Here is a 22,993-nt window from a genome sequence, read left to right as displayed (position 1 = left end):
ACAAGTGCAATTTTACCTTTTTATTTCAGCTGCTGCTTGATTCCAATGCACTTTAGATCTTTTGTGTTGAAAGGACACGCGTGTTACTCAGAATGCAGTCTGACCTTTGACCCGCACAGGTAGGGGTGAAAGTCAGTTGTGGGAGAGCTGAGTGACAGGAGCATGTTTGGGTTAATATTTAAAGGGTGTTCCTGCCCCACTATCAGACTGAGGACATTCTCAGAAACTCAAAAAAAAGACATGATCAGTATTTATACTATTTGGAACTGATTATTTTATTAGGCATCGACACCATTAGATTGTGCTTAAAGCAGCAGAGCATGAAACTAATGATAAGATGAATATTCTAACAATGTGATACATACAGTATGAATAAGACTTCAGATTGACATCACCGTCACACATCAACACAAACATTTCTTGCATGCAGCTGACCTTTTGTAATTGGCTTTTGCACACTTTTTAATAGTGTAAAAAATAAAACTACTAAAACTAGTAACAAAACTAGTTACTAATTTGAACAAGTACAGATACGGAAAAAAAGTAATCACAATTTGAAAAAAAAGGACTGGATTGGATCTATTTAGCTTGTATAATTTGTCAAAATGAAAATGAAAAAATAAGTTTGTTTTATCATCATCATTGTATCGAGCCATTTCCTCACAATCCTCAGTATCTAAATCAGTGGTGTCAAACTCAGTTTGGGCCACGGCCCGAACATAACCTAAAAATTGTATTGTACAAAACAAAATATAATAAAATAAATGGCTTTATATTACGTAGTAATAGTTATTTGTGGACCCTTTTGCACAATCCTGCAGCAGGTGAAACACTTTGAGTCTATATTCATGCATCAACAGCAGGGACATGGACTTGTGATATGATTTCTGATATTAAATGTTTATTACAGACCTGTTGGCTGTCGAACTCAATATGGACTCACTATTTTTATATATCAAGCTTAATGAGAATAAACTCTTCATGTTGTGAATGTGAATCACATGAGTGTATTGTATTCACAGTGTCCAGCTCTTCACTCACATGAGTGTGGACACAGTCAGAGCTTCACTCTGTAATGTTCATGTTACTCTCTGGCCTGTGTCTTTATTTGTAGCTCCTGATCTTTTCCTCACAGAGCTCATCACAGAAGTGTTCTGTTGTTGTTAGCTCCACATTAGTGTTACTTTTACTCTAACGTCCACACACAGTCCCTTTCCCCACATCTCTTTCCCCGCTCAGACCTCTGCACTGCACAGGACGCTCCAGCAGCACAGCAGCGCTGAGCAGGGCGGGGAAGGGGCGGACGCTGGCGATATATATATCTATCGAAATGTAAATAAATAATTTTTGAGGGCCAGATTCAAACGTCTTCAGGCCCCCGGGCCGCATCTTTGACACCCCTGAAATAGAGTCATTTTAGATCATAAATAATAAAATATTTGAACTTGACATGAATTGATCTGCATCTGTGAACAATAAAACAATTTGAAATCCATTTACAGTTTTTTATCATCTTTTTCTTCAGAGAAAATCTTGTGCTGCGCCCAAGGAACTAAAGTGGTGGGAATTAAAATGACCATAACGCTCTTACCAAACGACAGGGAATAGAAACTCGTGTGGTTGTCAGGTGAAAATGTCCATCCATCCAAAACATACAACAGAACTAAAGAAACTGCCACACTGCTCGTCCTGAAGACACAACTCCTCTCCCGTTTAGTGTGCAGGGGCGAGTGGACGCCCAAGCCCAGGCCTGACAGGGTGCCCATGTTTCTGAGCAGGCTGGCGAAGGGCGCAGAGTCCAGGTGAACCCACTCAGGATGGACGCACCATTTCTGGGCCTTCTCCATGGTCCAGAGGAGGTCCACGCCCACAGCTTTGAGCAGGAGGTAGAAGGCCACGGCGAAGGAGGTGAGGAAGAGCGTGATGAGGAGGTATTTGTTTAAAGTGGCACTGTAGATCCACCTGAACTGAGACACCACCTCAGCCACAAGAATGCCTGGACACATAATGGCATGATCAAGTATGTTTGTGCATTATGTTGTAAAACCATGATCAAATTATGTCAAATATCATGTTAAACCCTTTTTTGGAAGATCATAACACAGGTTTGTTGCATGCACTTTTTCTTCTTCTTTTTCTTTATTATAAACAATATGCCTGGTATTAAAACATTTCACGATATTATCATAATATCAATGTTTTGCCCATTTCTAGATTGATGCTTTAAATGTCCTAATGCTGAGGTTTTTTATTGACAATTTACAACAGAAAACGTGTGATTTCTATTTGAGGGATTTGAATGCCTCATTTAGAATGTTCCAGAGTACGACATTAAACTGGTCCCTAAGCAAGTGAAACCACCAGACCAAATTACAGGTCAGATCAGTGGAGAGGAGAGCCCGTCCAGTTAGAATTCTTCTTAAAGACAAGCAGAAAAGTATCAAAACGTATTATTAATTCAGCCTCATTTTTGTATTGGCTTAACTTTTTGTCCGATATCAACTTATTTACATGTTATTTATTTTAAGTAAAAAGCTGCATTATTGACCTGTGAGCACTCCAGCGATGACTTGATGAGGGAAATGAGCCGCCATGTAAACCCGAGACATGCAAACGGTCAAAAGTATCACCGCCATCAGAGCACTCAGCCCCATCTGCAAGAATCTGACACAAAACCATCAATTATTACCATTATTATTAAACTTGTGGCAAGACCGCACAGGCAAAATGGAGTTTGAGACGACATTCACTTGTACAACAGCGCTGGACATCGTTTCTCAGTGGCCAGAGCGAGGAGAGCCGTAATCATCACGTACCAGACGCCGGCTGCGCCCATGGCATGACCCGAGGGGCTTCCTGCACACGCAACACGGGAGCGTTTGGTTGAATAATCCTGGGAATAACTGTGTTCAAACATTGAGGTGGAGCGTGCTTGATTCATTTGCAGACTGTTTTATATCGCAGGTGGTTTGACCCTGTTTATGGTCAATGTCTCCAATTAAAAGGCCAATACTCATGAAACAAACACTGGCACAAAGCTAAACATCGTATTCTCACATCATTTAATGCAGTATTTAATCATGGAGGGATAATTGTTTGTCAGTTGAAAGATATAACATCAATTCCCAACAAAAAAATGTCAGATTTGAAAGTTTCTCATTTTTTTAACATGAATATTTCTTTAAAAAACTAGTAAATCTGTAATTTTGAAGCAATAACCCTGTTTATATCACCTGTTGGTACCTCTTCAATATTCACACACAAGCTGAGAGAATACGGCTAATGTTTAAAGGCAAAAATATTCAATGAGCAGCTGTTTTTTGTAATTAATCGTAAGCGTAAAAACCCATATTTCTAGTTAAATTCCTAATACATCTCGGCAAAGTAAAAGTCCAAACGTTAAGAGGACATTGGTGACGTCTTATACCTGGTCCAGTCTCACATGTGATGGGAAACTGCTGCAGGGACGGGGCAGGCGCTGACCCATAAAACCGCGTCTCGTGAACCCACCAATACGGCCGCTCTCCAAACAGGACCCTAATGTGACAAAACGTGCTTTTTGAGGACAAAACATTGACTCGCATCCATTTTCTTGACACTAAACCAGTAGCACTTGCCCAAACTTAATCCAAACCCAGAACCTAACCTAGTTTTAACCCATATCTCAAATTTAAATCATGTTGTTGATGTAATAATAAAGGATTTACATCATGCAGACCTGATTTGTATCCACATAACAGAAGAAAGTCTCCATAAATTGAATGTATGCACATATTTGAGTGATAATTACCGCTCTACATACACACTTTAGTGTTTATTCACTCATAGTATCTCTACAAACATTACCATTTAAGCACAAGGTTGAGCCAGTCCCCGATCACAGCCACCCAGATGAGGCGGATCGCAATGTCCCGTCGCAAGTGGAACCAAATTGGGAAAAATAAAAAAAATGTCATGTGCAAATCTGCAACAGACGAGGCCAGGCTAAATAATCCTTCATAGCTGTGATATTGTGTTTGTAGGTGCGCGGTCAGCTCGACGCCCCAGCTGTGCAAAAGATCCATTTGTTTGTTTCAGATGTAAAAAATCCAAAGAGATGTCCTGTTTGGAGGATGAAAACGGCCTTTTGTTGGCGACAGCGTTTGTGCTTTCTGTGTATATACTAGCCCCTTTGGACTTTACTCAAGGCTAGCGCATTTGTTTGTCTTTCTTTGGGACGGTGCAGACGGGTTCGGTAACCTTTGACCTTAACATTATAAAGTCCAGACAGAAGCTTCACATTTTTCCAGGAAGTGCTCTGCTTAGTTGATTTTTTTGTATCTATCACTACAAGCCAATCAATAAAGAATTTAAAGATTAGATAAACTAAAGCTTAAAAAGGGTTAAATGTGACTAAGCGGATTCTGGTTCCCACTTTGTTTATTTCATTTACGTTAATTTGTAATAAGCAACTAAACATTTGCATCTTTCCCGAGTTCTGTTTTGTTTTTAGTATTTGTTTTGTTGTTTAAATTCAGAATCAGAATCAGAATAAGGTTTTTTGCCATTTGTCAATGAACAAAATTCACAAACAACAAAACAATGAACAATGAATAGCTACCAGATCAGACCAAAAAATAAGTAAGTAAAGTTAAAATAAGGTTAGAAATAGGCATGATATGTACATTAATAAAATATGTACATATGAGTGCAAGGTGCTTAGGCGGTGTTCATGAGTCCAACGGCAGAGGCAAAGAAACTGTTCTTGTGAAGGGAGGTGGGGGCTGGGGGGCTTTGACTTTCCTGAAGCGTTGAACTCCAGGTTGTTACCGCTGCACCTGGACACCAGCCGGTCCACCTCCTTCCTGTAGAGAGACTCATCCCCGTCCGAGATGAGCCCGATGAGGGTGGTGTCGTCCGCAAACTTGATCAGTTTGACGGAGTCGTGGCTGAAGGTGCAGCAGTTTGTGTACAGGGAGAAGAGCAGGGGAGAAAGTACACAGCCCTGTGGAGCTCCTGTGCTGATAGTCCATGTGTTTGCTACATTTCCCCCCAGTCTCACGCACTGCGTCCGATCCGTCAGGAAGTCAGTGCTCCACCTGCAGGTGGAGTCAGGCACGTTGAGCTGGAGGAGCTTGTCCTGGAGCAGAGCGGGGAGGATGGTGTTGAATGCAGAGCTGAAATCCACAAACAGGATCCTGGCATAGGTTCCCGGGGAGTCCAGATGCTGCAGGGTGAAATGGAGCGCCAGGTTGATAGCGTCGCCCACAGACCTGTTGACTCTGTAGGCAAACTGCAGGGGGTCCAGCAGGGGGGGAGGGTGGGACTTGAGGTGGGGAGGACCAGGCGCTCAAATGACTTCATGACTACAGACGTCAGCGCCACAGGTCTGTAGTCAATAAGTCCAGTGATCCGGGGCTTCTTGGGGACAGGGACAATGATGGACAACTTGAAGCAGGCTGGGACATCTGGGACATGGCATGGCTCCAGGGAGGTGTTAAAAATGCCAGTGAAGACAGGGGCCAGCTCGCCTGTGCAGTGTCTTAAGGTGGCCGGGGTTATTACCATAACCAAACCAATTTGTAACCTTGGGAAAGTTCAAGACCATGTGGAAGGTAGGAATTTGAGATTCTCATGCATTTATTTAGATTTATGTTTAATTGCTTTTGCTTTAAACACATATTTGATGAGAGGCGATCCCATGTAAAACTAGGAAATGTGATTACGGACCTGCAACTGTTAAATACATGAACTTTAAGGGAAATAATATCCAAAGTACAACCATTCAACTAAATATATTCAAATGAAATGGGAAAAGGAAGGTCATTTTGTTTTGACGGATGAGGAGTGGGAAGGTTTATGTAGATCTTGTGTACATCACAATGAAGGACCACAAAGTCCCATGTTTGGAGGGGGTTTTGTTGCAAGAATGTGACCTGTTTTTTCATAACACTATGTCAAAGTGCACACTACTCACTGGGAGGGGCTGAATACTGGAGAAACTGTGGTTGACGGGAGGCAAATCATTACCATGTGTTTCGGGACTGTCCTGTTGCACAGAAATATTGGACACAACTTAACAAGGCAATGCAGATGTTTTTGATACCGTTATTCCACTCAATTTTGGAACAGTGTATTTAGGCCTCAAAAACCATGGACATAATGGATGGATATCTATGGAACATACTTCTAACAGCCAGGAAGAAGGCAAACAACAACTAAAATTATGACACAAACTCCTCCAACAATTAAACATTGGAAAGACATCATAACGACAAAAAATAACCGCTTGACTCAATTTGAAAATGGACAAATTTAATGGACAAAATGGGACACATTTTTTTAACGTATTATGCTGTAAATCCTCTTTTCTTTGAATGACGCCACCCGACTTTCTAATTTTATCCTTTAATCCTCACTGTTTACAGTTCTCACTGGTCCCACCCAGCTGTGATTTTAAAAAATCTTTTTCATTGTATGTTATTTTGTTTTGTTCTTTTATGTAAAAAAAATAAAACAAGTTAAAAAATATAGCCGCAAGCGGCAATGATCGGCCCTCGCCACGCCGCCGCTACGCCGCCGCCACGCCGCAAGAGGAGGGGGCGCTAACGCCAATGGTCCTTTTATTACGCCTACTGCTGAATCTGTGACGCTCTCACATCTTCTCCCCTTTGTTTTACCATTTAAAAAGCAATTTTATTTTGAATTCTTGGCAAAATGTGCGGCTTTGCCGCACAGAGACCGTAACTTTTTGAATAAAAATGTGTATAACTTTTACCCCTGAAGATGAGTCTCACCAAATTTCAGGTTAATAGGGCTAACGCCCTGGGAGGAGTTTGTGAAAGTCTAAAGTGTAAACATGTTCTGGCGATTTCCCCATTGGAATAACATGAAAGGTTTCGGTCATCGTTACGGCAAAGCCATAACAATTATGACATGGGTCTCATTTACTTTTTTGATGGGGATGCTAAAATTGAGTTGTGTGTCAAATTTCATATAATTTCGCAAAACTAAACATTTAACCTCCATATAAAATCTGTAGGGGGCGCTGTGGCGCCAAATGAATTTATTTCATTTCAAGTAGGTTTAGGGCAAAGAGTTTAACAACTGATTCTAATTTGACGCAATTCGGACTTTATCTGCGCAAACGGCAGAAATTTTAAATATGGGAGATTTCTGAAATTCTAGCTACAGTTTGCGGCTTCGCCGCACAGAGACCGTGAGAGGTATCAATGTAATTTGGATAACTTTTGATGTCCCACTCCTCAGTAGCATTTTCACCAAATTTCAGCTTTTTAGGGCCAACGCCCTGGGAGGAGTTCGTAAAAGTACGACGTTTGGAAAAACTCCGAAGTCATGTTTAGCCATTTTTGAAGCAATATGGCCGACATTTGGTTGGGCGGACGGCGTTGCCGTAATAATATTTTTTACTTCTCTTGTCACCATCTACCTCTGCGCCAAATTTCATGATTCTACGATCAGATTTTTTTTGGGTCATTTCCCATCTCTCAATGCATTTTTGGTACATTTGGGGGCGCTGACGCGCCAATTTTTTTTATTTTAGAAAAGGGAAATAGCCAGAATGTAGAGAGGCACGATTTTTAGAGGTGTGAACATTTTTGTGACTTTTCGTCAATGTTCACTGGGTGAAAAATAGGGGGGTTGGTCCCGAGAAGAAGAAGAAGAAAGAAGAAAGAATATTAAAGCCGCAAGCGGCATCCAACGGCCCTCGCGGGCCGCCGGCCTTCCGACTCTGCGCTTTCGACTTGATAAAGATGGCCCCCTTATTGTGTGTTGAATTAAAAAAGAACTTGACAGACGGCGACACATTGGACATGGCCAATCCAGTGCAAATCAACACAAGTGTCAGTCAAATTTGCTGCGCCGCCGCACAGAGACCGTAGCACTTGGAATAAAAATATGGATAACTTTTGATGCACCGCTTGTGTAGATGATATTTCCCAAAGTAAAGCTTGATCGAGCTATTGCCCACGGAGGAGTTTGTTAAAGTTTGAAGCGTAAAAATGTGGTGATTTGAGCAATTCAACGATTTTCCCATAAGGATATCATGGGATGTTTCTGTCATCGTTACGGTTACGCCGTACAAAATATGACTTTGGCTCTCATACTTTTATGATCAGGACTGCAAATTAGAATTTTGTGCAAAATATAATGTCATTTGGAAAAACTCTATTGTTTATAGGCCACTCTGAAGGCCAAATAGTCAGAATTCAGGGAAAAGTTTGCGGCTCCGTCGCACAGAGACCGTAAAAGTTATCCTTAAAATTTGGATAACTTTAGATGCCCCACTTGTCTAGGGGACGTACACCGATTTTGAGGTTGGTGGGCAAAACGCCCTAGGAGGAGTTCGTTAAAGTGTGAAACAGAAAAATGTGGATATTCGAGAGATTTAGCAATTTTCCCATAGAGATAACATGGGAGGTTTCCGTCATGGCTACGACTACGCCGTAAAAATTGAGGTATAAGTTTGATTGGCCTTTTGCTCGGGACCCCAAAATAGAATTTTGGGCAAAGTTTAGAACATTTGTGTAAAACCAGTTTTTGTCCATCAATGTTCACTCAAAGGCAACTCTGTAGGGGGCGCTATCGCGCCCATTTCAATTTTGTCATCATAAACTGGTCCAAACTTGAAAGTTTAACAACTGATTCAAATTTGGTCCTAATCGGACTCGTTTTGATCAAATGGGAGCAATTTTTAGATCTGCAATATTCCAAAATAAGTTGTCCAACTTTGCGGCTGCGCCGCACACAGACCGGTAAAGGTATCTCAAAAAATTGGATAACTTTAGATGCCCCACTTGTCCAGAGGACGTCCGCCGATTTTGAGGTTGGTTGGCAAAACGCCCTAGGAGGAGTTCGTCAAAGTTTGACGTGAACAAAATGGCTAACACCGCGTGTTTTCATTTTCAAAGGAAGATGGCGGCCATAGGGTAAGTCTGGGGGCGTGGCCACAATAATAATTTTTTTTTGTCCTCACGAGAGGAATGCGTGTCCCGAATTTCGTAGCTTTACGCCAAAGTTGACCTCGGGGCGTCTCCCATAGGCGCAATGTATTTTGACTTTTGTCAGTGGCGCTGTCGCGCCATTTTTTAATGAAAATTTTTTTTTCGCCGATTCTGAATTTTGGGCAAAGTTTGGTGAGTTTTTGAGCATGTTCAGGGGGTCAAATTAGAGCTCAAAAAGCAAAAGAACAAGAAAAATAATAAAAATAAAAATAATAATATTTTTAGCAAAAACAATATAGCCGTTTCCACTATAACAACAAATTATACATCGTTTGAAAGCTCTAAGCCTTCCCCATGCCGCCATGGGGTGGAATCATCATTACGAGCGCTTACGCGCTCGTCACTCCCTATTCCGTCGGGATGCCCCGCCCACTCCCCATAGACTTCCATTGATTTGAGCAGATACAAGCATGGCCCATGCCTGCGGCATGGATTCTCGCGTACGGGACGATGCCAGGAGGGTTTTTGGAGGAATGCAGCGCTTCGCGCTGCTGTTGTCAACAATTAGTGAATGGGCTACGCCCATTCACTAATTGTTGACTATTTCTGTCATAGCAGGAGTAAGTATGCATGATCCATGCCTTCGGCATGGGCTAGTTCACTGTACTTGCCAGGGGCGACGGGTTACCAAACATGCGGGCTGCGCCCGCATGTTTGGTCAGACAGTTGCAACGCTGCCTTCGGCAGCGTTGCGGGAGCAATAGGCCCTCCGCCCTGCTGGGGCTCGGGCCTAATTACAGCCGCAAGCGGCATCCAACGGCCCTCGCGGGCCGCCGGCCTTCCGACTCAGCGCTTTCGACTTGATAAAGATGGCGCCCTTATTGTGTTGAATTAAAAAAGAACTTGACAGACGGCGACACATTGGACATGGCCAATCCAGTGCAAATGAACACAAATGACACTTGGAATAAAAATATGGATAACTTTTGATGCCCCGCTTGTGTAGATGATTTTCCCCAAATATGAGCTTGATCGAGCTATTGCCCTTAGAGGAGTTTGTTAAAGTGTGAAGCGTAAATGTGAACATTTCAGAGATTTCGCTGTTTTCCCATTTCTGACATATATTTGCGGGTCCGCCACACAGAGACCGTAGCACTTAGAATTAAAATATGGATACATTTTGATGGCCGCTTGTGTAGATGATTTTCCCCAAATATGAGTTTGATCGGACAATTGCCCTAGGAGGAGTTTGTTAAAGTGTGAAGCGTAAAAATGTGGTGATTTGAGCGATGTTGCGATTTTCCCATAAGGATAACATGGGATGTTTCTGTCATCGCTACGGTTACGCCGTACAAAATATTACTTTGGCTCTCATACTTGTATGATCAGGATGGCAAATTAGAATTTAGTGCAAAATGTCATGTCATTTGGAAAAACTCTATTGTTTATAGGCCACTCTGAAGGCCAAATTGTCAGAATTCTGGGAAACGTTTGCGGCTCCGTCGCACAGAGACTGTAAAAGTTATCCTTAAAATTTGGATAACTTTAGATGCCCCACTTGTCTAGAGGACGTACACCGATTTTGAGGTTAGTGGGCAAAACGCACTAGGAGGACTTCGTTAAAGTGTAAAACATAAAAATGTGGTAATTTGAGAGATTTTGCGGTTTTCCCATAGGGATAACATGGGAGGTTTCTGTCATCGCTACGACTACGCCGTAAAAATTTTGGCATTTTTGAGATTGGCTTTTGTGATCGGGACGGCAAAATAGAATTTTGGGTAAAGTTTAGACAATTTTGGTAAAACTATTTTTTGACCTTCAATGTTAATTTAAAGGTCACTCTGTAGGGGGCGCTATCGCGCCCATTTCAATTTTGTCAGCCTAAACTGGTTCAAACTAGAAAGTTTAACAACTGATTCAAATTTGGTCCTAATCGGACTGGTTTTGATCAAATGGGAGCAATTTTTAGATCTGCAATATTCCAAAATAAGTTGTCCAAATTTGCGGCTGCGCCGCACACAGACCGTAAAAGGTATCTCAAAAAATTGGATAACTTTAGATGCCCCACTTGTCCAGAGGACGTACGCCGATTTTGAAGTCGGTGGGCAAAACGCCCTAGGAGGAGTTCGTCAAAGTTTGACGTGAACAAAATGGCTAACTCAGCTTGTTTTCATTTTCAAAAGAAGATGGCGGGCATAGGGTAAGTCTGGGGGCGTGGTCACAATAATATTTTTTTTTTGTCCTCACAAGAGGAATGCGTGTTCCGAATTTCGTAGCTCTACGACAAAGTTGACCTCGGGGCGTCTCCCATAGGCGCAATGTATTTTGACTTTTGTCGGTGGCGCTGTCGCGCCATTTTTTAACGAAAAAACAAATGGACCAGAAAAAAATCAAATTTTTCGCCGATTCTGAATTTTGGGCAAAGTTTGGTGAGTTTTTGAGCATGTTCAGGGGGTCAAATTAGAGCTCAAAAAGCAGAAGAACAAGAAAAATAATAAAAATAAAAATAAATATAGCCGCAAGCGGCAATGATCGGCCCTCGCCACGCCGCCGCCACACCGCCGCCACGCCGCAAGAGGAGGGGGCGCTAACGCGCCCCAATTGTCCTTTTATCACGCCTACTGCTGAATCTGTGACGCTGTCACATGTTCTCCCCTTTGTTTTACCATCAAAAAGCAATTTTATTTTGAATTCTTGGCAAAATGTGCGGCTTTGCCGCACAGACACCGTGACTCTTTGAATGAAAATGTGGATAACTTTTGATGGTCCTGAAGATGAGTCTCACCAAATTTCAGGTTAATAGGGCTGACGCCCTGGGAGGAGTTTGTGAAAGTCTAAAGTGTAAACATGTTCTGGCCCCATTGGAATAACATGGGAGGTTTCGGTCATCGTTACGGCAACGCCATAACAATTATGACATGGGTCTCATTGACTTTTTTGATGGGGATGCTAAAATTGAGTTGTGTGTCAAATTTCATATAATTTCGCAAAACTAAACATTTAACCTCCATATAAAATCTGTAGGGGGCGCTGTGGCGCCAAATGAATTTATTTCACTTCAAGTAGGTTTAGGGCAAAGAGTTTAACAACTGATTCTAATTTGACGCAATTCGGACTTTATCTGCGCAAACGGCAGAAATTTTAAATATGGGAGATTTCTGAAATTTTAGTTACAGTTTGCGGCTTCGCCGCACAGAGACCGTGAGAGGTATCAATGTAATTTGGATAACTTTTGATGTCCCACTCCTCAGTAGCATTTTCACCAAATTTCAGCTTTTTAGGGCCAACGCCCTGGGAGGAGTTCGTAAAAGTACGACGTTTGGAAAGACTCCGAAGTCATGTTTAGCCATTTTTGAAGCAATATGGCCGACATTTGGTTCGGGGGACGGCGTTGCCGTAATAATATTTTTTACTTCTCTTGTCACCATCTACCTCTGCGCCAAATTTCATGATTCTACGATCAGATTCTTTTTGGGTCATTTCCCATCTCTCAATGCATTTTTGGTACATTTGGTGGCGCTGACGCGCCAATTTTTTTTATTTTAGAAAAGGGAAATAGCCAGAATGTAGAGAGGCACGATTTTTAGAGGTGTGCAAATTTTTGTGACTTTTCGTCAATGTTCACTGGGTGAAAAATAGGGGGGTTGGTCCCGAGAAGAAGAAGAAAGAAAGAAAGAAAGAAAGAAAGAATAATATTCCGATGCGAAAACAATGTTTCCCATTTTTCAAATATCATAAACTATACATTTTCGGAAAGCGCTCGCGCTTTCCTACCTCATGGTGTGGGTCCCTGGTCACTGACGGGTACTTTCGATAATTTTGAGTGGGCTCCGCCCACTTTGTGTTTTTGGCCCTCTATACAGTAATAATGTTCAATTTTTGCATTACATGCTTATATGCACGGAACATGCAAGAGATGGGGAACGTATTCGTGAGCTACTTAGCGCAAATGAGTGCTTTATGTAAAGTGCTCGTTTAGTGCGCACTTTTGCACGGGCTTCGCCCGTTTACAACGGTAATGTTCCATTTTCCTACTACTAATTAGTATGCACGGGGCGTGCATGAGTGAAGGAGTGCGTTAGTGAGTGTTTGGAAGTGGGCGAGCGCTTCGCGCTCGATTTCGTGCGCACTACGTGCGCACTTTCGCAGCTGTGCTTCGCACGGCCTTACGAGATTAGTAGGCCTCTCGCCAGCTTGTGGCGCTCGGGCCTAATGATAATATTTTTAGCAAAAACAATATAGCCGTTTCCACTATAACAACAAATTATACATCGTTTGAAAGCTCTAAGCCTTCCCCATGCCGCCATGGGGTGGAATCATCGTTAGGAGCGCTTACGCGCTCGTCACTCCCTATTCCGTCGGGATGCCCCGCCCACTCCCCATAGACTTCCATTGATTTGAGCAGATACAAGCATGGCCCAAGCCTGCGGCATGGATTTTCGCGTATGGGACAATGCCAGGAGGGTTTTTGGAGGAATGCAGCGCTTCGCGCTGCTGTTGTCAAGAATGAGTGAATGGGCTACGCCCATTCACTCATTCTTGACTATTTCTGTCATAGCAGGAGTAAGTATGCATGATCCATGCCTTCGGCATGGGCTAGTTCACTGTACTTGCCAGGGGCAACGGGGTACCAAACATGCGGGCTGCGCCCGCATGTTTGGTCAGACAGTTGCAACGCTGCCTTCGGCTTAGCAATAGGCCCTCCGCCCTGCTGGGGCTCGGGCCTAAAAACTTGGGGGAGGTCCTTGTTGGCTGTTGAGTATAAGAAAGGAAATAAACAGTCACACAAATTTGGATATCTAAATATGAAGGTTTTGAGTTTTGTAATTTGTTTTTTGACGGGTGCTGTACAATAATTATATAATATTCCAAATAATTCCAAATAACAATATAATGCACTTGATAGTTTATAAACTGTGCTTTATATTTCATGAATAATATTATTATTATTAATTATTAAGTCATACAAATGTCTGTTTCTTCCATACAATACAAAGCAATCCCGGGAGTAAAAGTGGCGTCCGAAAACTTAATGACTTCCACTGTGCCATGTTTATCTCCCTCTGTCTTCAGTTCAGACATGTAATCATTGATCCCCTTATGTAACCTGCAGATGTATCACTGCTGTTTCATTAAACCGCCACCTTCCAGGGAAATGCACCAGCTCAAGCAACATTATAATAAGACCTCATTGTGTTCAACCAAAAAACTGACTTTCAAAGTGTCAAAATATAGAACTAGTCAACGTGCAGTGATGTTTGGAGCCAGGCAGGAAGGGAACAAAGTAACGCTTAAAGCTTGAAAAAGCAACGGGAATTCAAAATACATAATTATAAAACAAAATGCACATGTGAATAAGGCACTGGAGTTGTTTTTTAACTGTGATAAACATGTGAAAATAACACATCACTGTTATATTTCTTGAAAGATATGATTGACTTTTCTGTACGTTGCTGCAATCGACGTTGTGTAATCCATACAAAGTACAATCCATAAATACATAATACAGTAAAAATGCATACAAGAATGTTAGCGAGAAGATGTAACTGTTTTTTATTTGAATTATTGTGAATTCTGAACATTTGCTTATATATTTTAAATTTAAAATGAGCTCAGGAAGAGTAGCTGAACAATAAATTATTACTCTTCTTTAAATTATAGCATAAATTTCCCCACAAAACACATGATTATTTTGACAGTTGTTGTCCCAAAGGCTTTGTAGTGTTTCATCACAGATAAGGAGGGGCTCAGGACAGTTGGGACATTTGCTTATTTCCTAACATTGTGTTTTTCACTGTCTCCTTTCGAGCAAACTGCTGTTGTGACTTTGGCCGTTACAAAAATGTATTTAATTGAATTGTGTTCAGGAATTGACATATCAAATTAATCCTAATAGCCATTTCAGCTTAGAATCTGGTAATTAGAGTTGCAGTCAACAAAAGTGCCCTGTGCAACAATGAATCCACTAAAAAGGAACATGGCGTTGGAATAGCACTGGTGAAAGCTCATCATTATTATTACTATTTTATACATTTTTTAAAATAATATACATAGAACAGAGAACAATACAGAACACAACACAACAAAAATCAATATAAGAACACAAGTATACATCAACTAAACATCAAAAGAAACAATCTCACATCACATTTAGCATTTTCTTGTGCCAAAATGCAGATTAAACTAAACTAACTCCCTCCTTTCTGCTGTGGTCCATATACATTCTTACAATATGAATAAAATAATTAGACTGGTAGACAAGACAACATCGACTGATTAATCGACTGATAACAACTCCACCTTGCTAGTTTTTGTCACATTATTAGACCCAGTATTGCCAAAAGATAACACCCATAAATCCGCTGAACATAAATCGCAGCACAGAAACTGCCCTCCTCTCTCACTTTCAACTATAACCTCCTTTGAAATCACGTGCACACAACCTATTGACTGTTCCTTTCACAATTTCCACATTTCTATTGCGCCGCGTGACGTCAAACCAAGTCGCTCGGTCTTCCTGACACATGTACAACTTGTTTGTCTGCTGGACGTCCCTTAGCTGACTCCCTGTGTTTTATTAATGTTCAATGTCCAAAGGTCAACGTGAGCATGCGTGAAGGTGGTGGGTCCCTCGTGTATAAAAACAAGCTACGCCGTCGGAGATAGGGCCAGTCTATTTTGCATCCCAATTGAGGTTTGCCGTGTTTTCACCCCGTCTGAACATGTTTGGCACGTTGATGGACGCGCTGCAGGGTTTCGGGGTCACCAGCACCCATTACCTGCAGACCAACTACGAAGACGCGCAGGGTTTGTTCCTGTGGGTGTCCTGGGCGGCCGATTTGAGAAACACCTTCTTTATTTTCTTTCCCCTTTGGATTCACCTGCGGGCGTCCGTCGGCATCAAACTCATCTGGGTGGCGGTGATAGGAGACTGGTTGAATTTAGTGTTCAAATGGTAAGGTGCACGGTGGGGGAGTTGGGCTGTCAAAATGAGTGTCAAAAAGTGTCAGATGTTGAAACGCCGCTTGATTTCCGCAGGATTCTGTTCGGAGAAAGGCCGTATTGGTGGGTGCACGAGGCGTCGTATTATGACAGCAGGGTCCGGCCGCACATTGAGCAGTATCCGATGACCTGCGAGACCGGTCCAGGTGAGAACGGACGAGAAAAGCTGCAATCGCACATCCAAAGTGGGACTGTACTGATCTGGGACTGAACCTGGACCAGACCAGGACTAAACCAGGACTACAGCTTAATCACGGCTTTACTAAAATTGTTTCATTGCAACTAGGACTGAAACCTCAATCTAAACTGTCCATTAAGACTCAAACTGGACTCACATCAGGACCAAACCAGGACCAAACAAGAAAACACACTTTAAACATGATAATGGGCAGTGCAGTAGTGATGACAATGATGGTATTTCATAAACATGCTGGAAAAAATATGATATGAATGTATCTGGAACTTTGCTCAAGTTTCATTTTAGCATCAAAATCATTGGTTGATACTGTGATGTTCAAAATTTTGATTATTTTCTTAATTTACAAGAAAGTACTGCTAAAAGTACCACGACTACAAATTGCTACTTCATATTACCCCCATGATTTACCCTTGAACACCATTTTACTGCATTAACTATTACTGTATACTTATAATTCAACTGCTACTACATGTGGAAAGTGCACTACCACATGTACTTCAGCTTGTACTACATTGTACTACAACTGTTACTACACTGGTATTACTGCTCTTCAACTCCCACTACTACTTACAAAACAACTTGAAATGTGCTTACGAAAAAAAACATTTGTTAGATAAAGTAAATTAAAGTGAAATATTCTGTTACACTTATAATAACACTTTAATAGCCTTAATCAGACATGAACAAAACCTTAATTCATTATGAACAAAGAATTATTCACGTTTCGCAACTACCTGAATAATACTCCAACCCTAAAACCTAACACTTAATTAAGTAGTAACTAAATCATCCTTAATAAACCATTTGTTCATTATGAATTAAGTCTTTATTCATGCTTTATTAGGACAAATTCATGTGTAGTTATTACAAACCGGTACATTTTCCCCTGGTTCCTTTAGGCAGTCCCTCAGGCCACGCTATGGGAGCAGCCGGCGTCTACTACACTCTGGTCACCTCCATCTTGGCGCTTACGGCGAGCAAGGTCAAAATCGGGATCAAGAAACCCAACATAAAAGACTGGTACGAGTCGTTAAAACGTTATGTAATCCAGACCGTATTGATCTTGGCATAAAGTCCTATTTGTGCCTGTTATCGCTGCGGACACACTCTCTTTTCCCTGTATAGTTGATAATTGACTCGACGGATAGGGAGAAAATAACATTACGCGGGCTGTTTTGAAGCACACGTAACGGATGTTCCCTGATAGTGGGATAATTGTTTTAGTGCTTGTTCCAGGTCGTAACCTTCAGCCGACCGGACAAGCACACGTGGCTGTGTTGCTAGGACGATGTTAAACGCCTGTGTGCCCCGTTTGTGCAGGTACCTGAAGGTCGTTCTGTGGAGCATCTTCTGCGCGGTCCAGGTGGGCGTGTGTCTGTCCAGGGTGTTCATCGCGGCCCACTTTCCCCATCAGGTCGTCGCCGGGGTCATTACTGGTAAGCGCCTTGAGTGTAAATCAATACAAGAGTCGTTAGAATTGAATCTTGTTGCAAAATTCAGGCCAGAAATGACGTGTTTGAGTGTCTATATGACTATACTATATCACTTTGTAAACAGGAGTAAACATTAAAGCCTTGCTGTGGAACATTTCACCCAATAAGTAGAATATAAAAGCATTTATTAATATTCTTGAACGAAAAATGCCTTTAAAAATCCTCTCCACCGACCTGACTCGTAACTAGGGGATGCAGGGATATTGGAAATGTTGGTGATATGCAACCAGGCTGTTTAGTGCTGCGATATTATTGTAGTTATTTAATACGCTTTTTGACACAATCATTCTAGTCATATTAAAACTAACATATTTGCCTTAATTTATCAATCAAATCGCGTCAAAATAAAAACTAGCCAAACAACTCAAACAAAATATATCACAATTAAAAAAACACCTTATTTTAAAATTTTCTACATATATAGTTAGTTGCATTATGCAATGCAATGATTGCATTAACCAATATTGCAATATCTTCTTTATTTTTTTTTTGCATTTTATAAAATTTGGGTTGATCACTGGTATTTGAATTATTATTATATTTTTTTCCCCCCAGCATTTAGTAACAGTTGCTTTTATATAATAAGAGAATCTTCCCACTGCCTGTTCAGACATATATTTCCCCTTTTCCCCCATTATATACTCTTTTTTTTTCAAAATAAATAAGATAATTAAAATGTGTCCCCATGTAGGCATCATTGTGGCTGAGGCCTTCAACCGGACGCAGTGGATCTACAGCGCCAGCATGAAGCACTACTTCTACACCACGCTCTTCCTCACCTCCTTCGCCGTGCTCTTCTACCTCCTGCTCAAAGCTGTGGGGGTGGACCTCCTCTGGACCATGGAGAAGGCCCAGAAATGGTGCGTCCACGCCGAGTGGGTCCACCTGGACAGCACGCCCTTCGCCAGCCTGCTCCGCAACATGGGCACCCTGTTCGGACTGGGCCTCGGCCTGCACTCGCCCCTCTACACCGAAGGCAAGCGAAGCAACGGCGCCGGGCAGAAGATGGCGTGCATCGCGACTTCTCTGGTGCTGCTTCACCTTTTCGACTCGTTCAAACCGCCCACTCACACCGCCGCCCTCTTCTACCTGCTCTCCTTCTGCAAGAGCGCCACCGTCCCGCTGGTCGCAGTCAGTATCGTCCCGTACGTGGTGAACGGGGCGCTGAGTCTGCAGGGCAAGAAGAAGCTTTGAGGTGTGATGTTTGACATGGCACGGTCAATAGACTTTATTTCATCAACTGGAATTGGGACTAAACAGAAGCTGGGAAAACAATTTAAACTTGTTGCTATGTGATGTCCATTGCTACTTCCTGATTTACGTGACTTACAGGACTTCAAAACATACAATATTTGTTCATTATGTTTGAAAATTGAAACCTGTGAATGAGCTGCAATTGCTAAATTGTCAAAGCATTACCTCAAATACTAGCAATTCTACTCCGTGTACGTTTTCATGCCATGTTTTTGATATTATTGTAATTTAAATGTTAGTTTGTTTTTTATTAAAAGCCAAAAATGGAACCAAGGTGTTATTTCTTGAATCGGTTTGGACTCAATGAGGTGTGAAGTACGGTAGATGCTAGTTTGCTATGAATGTGGTGACAATGATCTGTGAAGGCGTAGCAGAGTGGTTAGCCCTCTGAGCTACAGTGTGATGATCCTGGGGCATACCTAAAGTTTACTAAGTATATCATTCCATTTCCTAATAACCTCTACTACAGAAAAACATGCTTTATAGAGTAATTTTCCTAATAAGAGATGGTCATTTCAGAGAGACTTAAAAATGCCCAATCCCATTAGAGAACTAACTAACTAACTAACTGACTAACTAACCAGGGCCTAGTTAGTACCTTGATGGAGACCAGTGGGAGGCAGTAGTAGCTCTAGTGGACTGTCGACGGGTGAGACTCTTTACCCACAATACCTCCGGTGTCCGTGTACGCCTGTGTATGAATGAGAGTGTTTGTGACAACAGAAAGAACCTTTTAAATGATTAATGGTCATTTCATTCATTTATTTACAGTATATAAAGTTCTCCAGTACACCACTGTACACGGTCACTGGGAGCGAGGCAGGGTAAGTGTCTTGCCCAAGGACTACAGCCTGTGGCTCAGTGGATTTTATGTCAAGAGCAAGATTTTAACATCCTACTTTTGGGTCGGATGGACTGTCCCAACCAAATAAACCAATCGGTGGGTTTAAGAGTGTGGAAATCTAAAAGTAGGAAAAAGAGCTACATTTTTCTATTGCTTATATTGCACTTAACTGTAAAATATCCACATTTCACACACAAAAAACCTGAATTTGAACAATATTAGCCCTTATCTGTATTCAGTATCAACGGCCAATAGAATGCTGTGATGTCATCTGAAACGCGGGAGTGAACGCCAAGGAAACATTAGTGATATTACATAATACACTGAGCTGTCACACTCCCAGAGACAACACATTTCTATTATTAGAGCGTTCTGACATTCTGACTAAAAATACCCCTCTGTCGTTCTTTAAGCACTTTTCCTTTTGTCGTCAGAAATATCACACATCGCAGTGAATTAAAGCGATGAACCAGAATATCATGGACGTCGAAGGAATTGTGCAATTGTGTTAAATTGCATTTAATGGCACTTTTTCAATGTTTAACCGACATGCGTGACCTTCTAATCTGAGGTTCAGGAATGACAGAGGCCCCACACGTCATAGAGAGCGCCAGGGGCCGAAAGGTGATGGTGAAACTGTGCAAGCTGAACTTTGTCCGCTCGAGCTGCACATGGCTCGTGCATGGTGTTGACGGGACAAGGGAAAAGATGGTCGAAGGACATTTATCTGTAGATTTGTTTCAGCGGAAAGAACGTTTTCCTATGAGTGGAAATAATGGAGGGACCAGCAGAAAGGCAACAACACAGGGAGAATATGCAAACTCCACACAGAAAAGCCCCACTGTCTGGAAAATTTAAAAAACACACAAAAAAAAACCACAAAACTTACTTAAAACTATTTAAACTAGATACTCGTTTAAGCAGACATCAATACTGAAGCATATTTATTAAGTTGGTCCTTTCTTGAATATTGTGCACTCACATGATACGATTGAATAAATGGTTCATATTTTGTCTCGAAAATGACATTCTACACAGTGTTCGCCGGTGGTGCAGTGGTTTAAGGCGTTGCACATTGTTGTCATTGGTTTGCTTCAGGCTTGACCATTTGCTGAATGTCTGAACCCACTCTCCATTCATAATTTTCACGTTACAAATGTCCAATAAAGTCGTTGGGTTGTAAAATCTAATAAAAAAAGAGGAAACAAATGAAAAGAAAATTACATTCTATTGTGTTTTTTAATTGCCAAAATAGAAATGGTCCTGTCCACAATTTAAATAAAGTTTCAATCTAACAGTGAATTGACATATACAGTAGTTTTTTTTAGATGATAAATCCCATTTTGCATGCTTATAATATCAATTTAGCGAGTCTCCTTATCAGTGAATTTGTTCAGTAACAATGAAATCTGTGTATCATTGACCAAACATTATGATACAAGGCTGTTTTATAACTACAGAACTAAACCTGGACCAAACCACGATTAAACCAGGACTAGAACAGCACCAGAGGACGGGGGACCAAACCGGGTAAAAACACCAGGTAAAAGAACCGGGTAAAAGACACCACACACATCTGCGTTTCATTTTAAACACAATTTATTTTCTGCTTAAATAATTAATTTGTTCATCCAGTGTAGGCTATATCCATACAGATTTGTACCGGGTTTTATATTGTCGACAGTGGATGCTTCGGTGCTTTTGTATGAAAAAAGACAAAGACACACATATGTACACAGGAACAGGACATCTGGTCTTCAACAATACTGCCGATTGAAGTAAAAAGTACTACTTTTATCCTATTGGTGTCGAAGACGAGGCGTTCTGCTCTTGTGTTTAAATACAACCAATTAAATAAAAAATCATCAAACCATCAAAATAAGAATTCCCCTTTAAAAACACAGCAGATCTAATAGCATGTGGAAGTATGAGCGTACAGACTACTCGGTGCACACAAGGCAGCTAGCGCTTCGAAGCTAACAAAGTCTACAGTCATTCGTATTGGTGAGTAAATTGGAAACGGCTATCTAGTACTTTGTGGAAGCATAAGTATTCGGTGGAGAGGAGTGTGTAAAAAGGTTGTAAAAAATCAAATGAAAACAGGCAAAGATGGTTAGATGCGTTACGTTGAATGTCCGTGAAGAAGTACCATGGGTAATAGGAGGAATACAGTGCTTCGTATTAGCGGGGAAATTAGGAGAGTGAAAATAAAGTGACATTACATGCAGCAAAATGTTAATCTCTCTCTCAAAAAAACAAAGAAAAACGAAAAAAATAAAAATAAAAATTCGGAGTAACAGCTGGATTCAAGAAATGTCCGTTTTTGTCAATCGTCGAGCAGAGTTGTCATTCATTTACGTACAGCTTGTTTTGTAGTTTAGGAAGAGCAACATTGAGGCGGGACAGTCAAGACTTGCCCGTGCCCATCTCTCCGTACAAACGCACTGATTCTGCAAAGCTTTCCCTTCACGCGTCAGTGCATAAACTCTTGATTTTATACAGTGGTCAATATGTACATTAAAATCACCCCATTTGCTGCAATTATCATTTTTTTTCATTTTTTTCCCCAGAACCGCCTGGTGCACCTGAATACTGTGGCTCCAACAGGAAAACGCACACCATATAAGGCAAGTGTCCGTCACAGGAAGTCCATTTGTCGATTTTTTTATCCCAGTAGCGCCATCTTTGGTCACGCTCGGTCCCTGCGTTGTGCGATGCCGTCGTCGATCGCTGCTCCGACCGCAAAAGTAGTGAACATGCTCATGCGAAATCGAACGTAAAGGGAAGTTGGTTTTGCTTCTTTGACTTGCTGTAAGACCATGCGTTTTTTTAAAAGTGAAAGGATCCGCTTTCGGTGGTTGTCGGACATGGTTTCCCGGTGCAGGTGGATCCAGTTTGAGATTTCACGGCAGGTGGTGGACGACTGTGGATCTGGGAATAAACAGACACATATTAGAGCAAAAACTGAAGTCATAAAAACAATATTGTCACCACTGGTAAAAGTCATTCAATAGCTTCTTTAGTTAGATTACTTGAAATCTTGATTGTAGTAGTTTTGACCAATTAAGATCCAGAATATCAAAGAATCCATGAGTTTTTAGCAAGAAAAACAGCTGTTATTGATATATAACATAACAATCAAATCATATGAATTAAATAATAATAAAAAAAAAGACTCAACCATTGAAGTGTGGCATGTCGTAAAGGTAAAACAGTGTATGTAAAACGTAAAAAAACAAGTTGTCTTGACAAAATA

The 22,993-nt window shown here is 41.4% G+C and overlaps 3 protein-coding genes across 21 annotated transcripts in view; 1 reads left to right on the top strand and 2 right to left on the bottom strand.

Moving 5' to 3' along the window:
- Window positions 1–1,484: 1,484 nt before the first annotated feature.
- Window positions 1,485–4,143, bottom strand: g6pc1a.1 (glucose-6-phosphatase catalytic subunit 1a, tandem duplicate 1). Its single transcript, XM_072456454.1, has 5 exons — window positions 3,847–4,143; window positions 3,428–3,537; window positions 2,751–2,856; window positions 2,549–2,664; window positions 1,485–1,996 (listed from the first exon to the last, which is right to left on the bottom strand). The coding sequence occupies exons 1-5, from the start codon at window positions 4,062–4,064 to the stop codon at window positions 1,497–1,499; spliced, it is 1,050 nt and encodes a 349-aa protein (XP_072312555.1). The 5' UTR covers window positions 4,065–4,143; the 3' UTR covers window positions 1,485–1,496.
- Window positions 4,144–15,637: 11,494 nt separating this feature from the next.
- Window positions 15,638–18,885, top strand: g6pc1a.2 (glucose-6-phosphatase catalytic subunit 1a, tandem duplicate 2). Its single transcript, XM_072456126.1, has 5 exons — window positions 15,638–15,900; window positions 15,984–16,093; window positions 17,046–17,166; window positions 17,467–17,582; window positions 18,331–18,885. The coding sequence occupies exons 1-5, from the start codon at window positions 15,668–15,670 to the stop codon at window positions 18,831–18,833; spliced, it is 1,083 nt and encodes a 360-aa protein (XP_072312227.1). The 5' UTR covers window positions 15,638–15,667; the 3' UTR covers window positions 18,834–18,885.
- Window positions 18,886–21,318: 2,433 nt separating this feature from the next.
- The window catches only part of ank3b (ankyrin 3b), a 97,509-nt gene continuing 95,834 nt past the window's right edge, over window positions 21,319–22,993 (bottom strand). For all 19 annotated transcript variants that reach the window (XM_072455600.1, XM_072455603.1, XM_072455602.1 and 16 more), the window contains one exon: window positions 21,319–22,668. The gene's annotated coding sequence lies outside the window, so the exon portion shown is untranslated. The remainder of the gene's footprint in view (window positions 22,669–22,993) is intronic.

This window comes from Eucyclogobius newberryi, unplaced genomic scaffold, assembly GCF_026437365.1.
Source record: "Eucyclogobius newberryi isolate DKJ021-1_F unplaced genomic scaffold, fEucNew1.0.hap1 SCAF_20, whole genome shotgun sequence".
Lineage (NCBI taxonomy): Eukaryota > Metazoa > Chordata > Actinopteri > Gobiiformes > Gobiidae > Eucyclogobius > Eucyclogobius newberryi.
Note: the sequence above shows the minus strand (reverse complement) of the source record. Positions and strands in the feature narration are given on the sequence as shown.

Excerpts from the sequence above, each read along its gene's own strand:
- g6pc1a.1 (XM_072456454.1), bottom strand. The coding sequence starts at position 4,064 with ATGGATCTTTTGCACAGCTGGGGCGTCGAGCTGACCGCGCACCTACAA. Across the intron at positions 2,857-3,427 it reads CACATGTGAGACTGGACCAG|GAAGCCCCTCGGGTCATGCC; the intron begins GTATAAGACGTC and ends TTGCGTGTGCAG. Across the intron at positions 1,997-2,548 it reads CATCGCTGGAGTGCTCACAG|GCATTCTTGTGGCTGAGGTG; the intron begins GTCAATAATGCA and ends TTATGTGTCCAG.
- g6pc1a.2 (XM_072456126.1), top strand. The coding sequence starts at position 15,668 with ATGTTTGGCACGTTGATGGACGCGCTGCAGGGTTTCGGGGTCACCAGC. Across the intron at positions 15,901-15,983 it reads TTGAATTTAGTGTTCAAATG|GATTCTGTTCGGAGAAAGGC; the intron begins GTAAGGTGCACG and ends TGATTTCCGCAG. Across the intron at positions 16,094-17,045 it reads GACCTGCGAGACCGGTCCAG|GCAGTCCCTCAGGCCACGCT; the intron begins GTGAGAACGGAC and ends TGGTTCCTTTAG.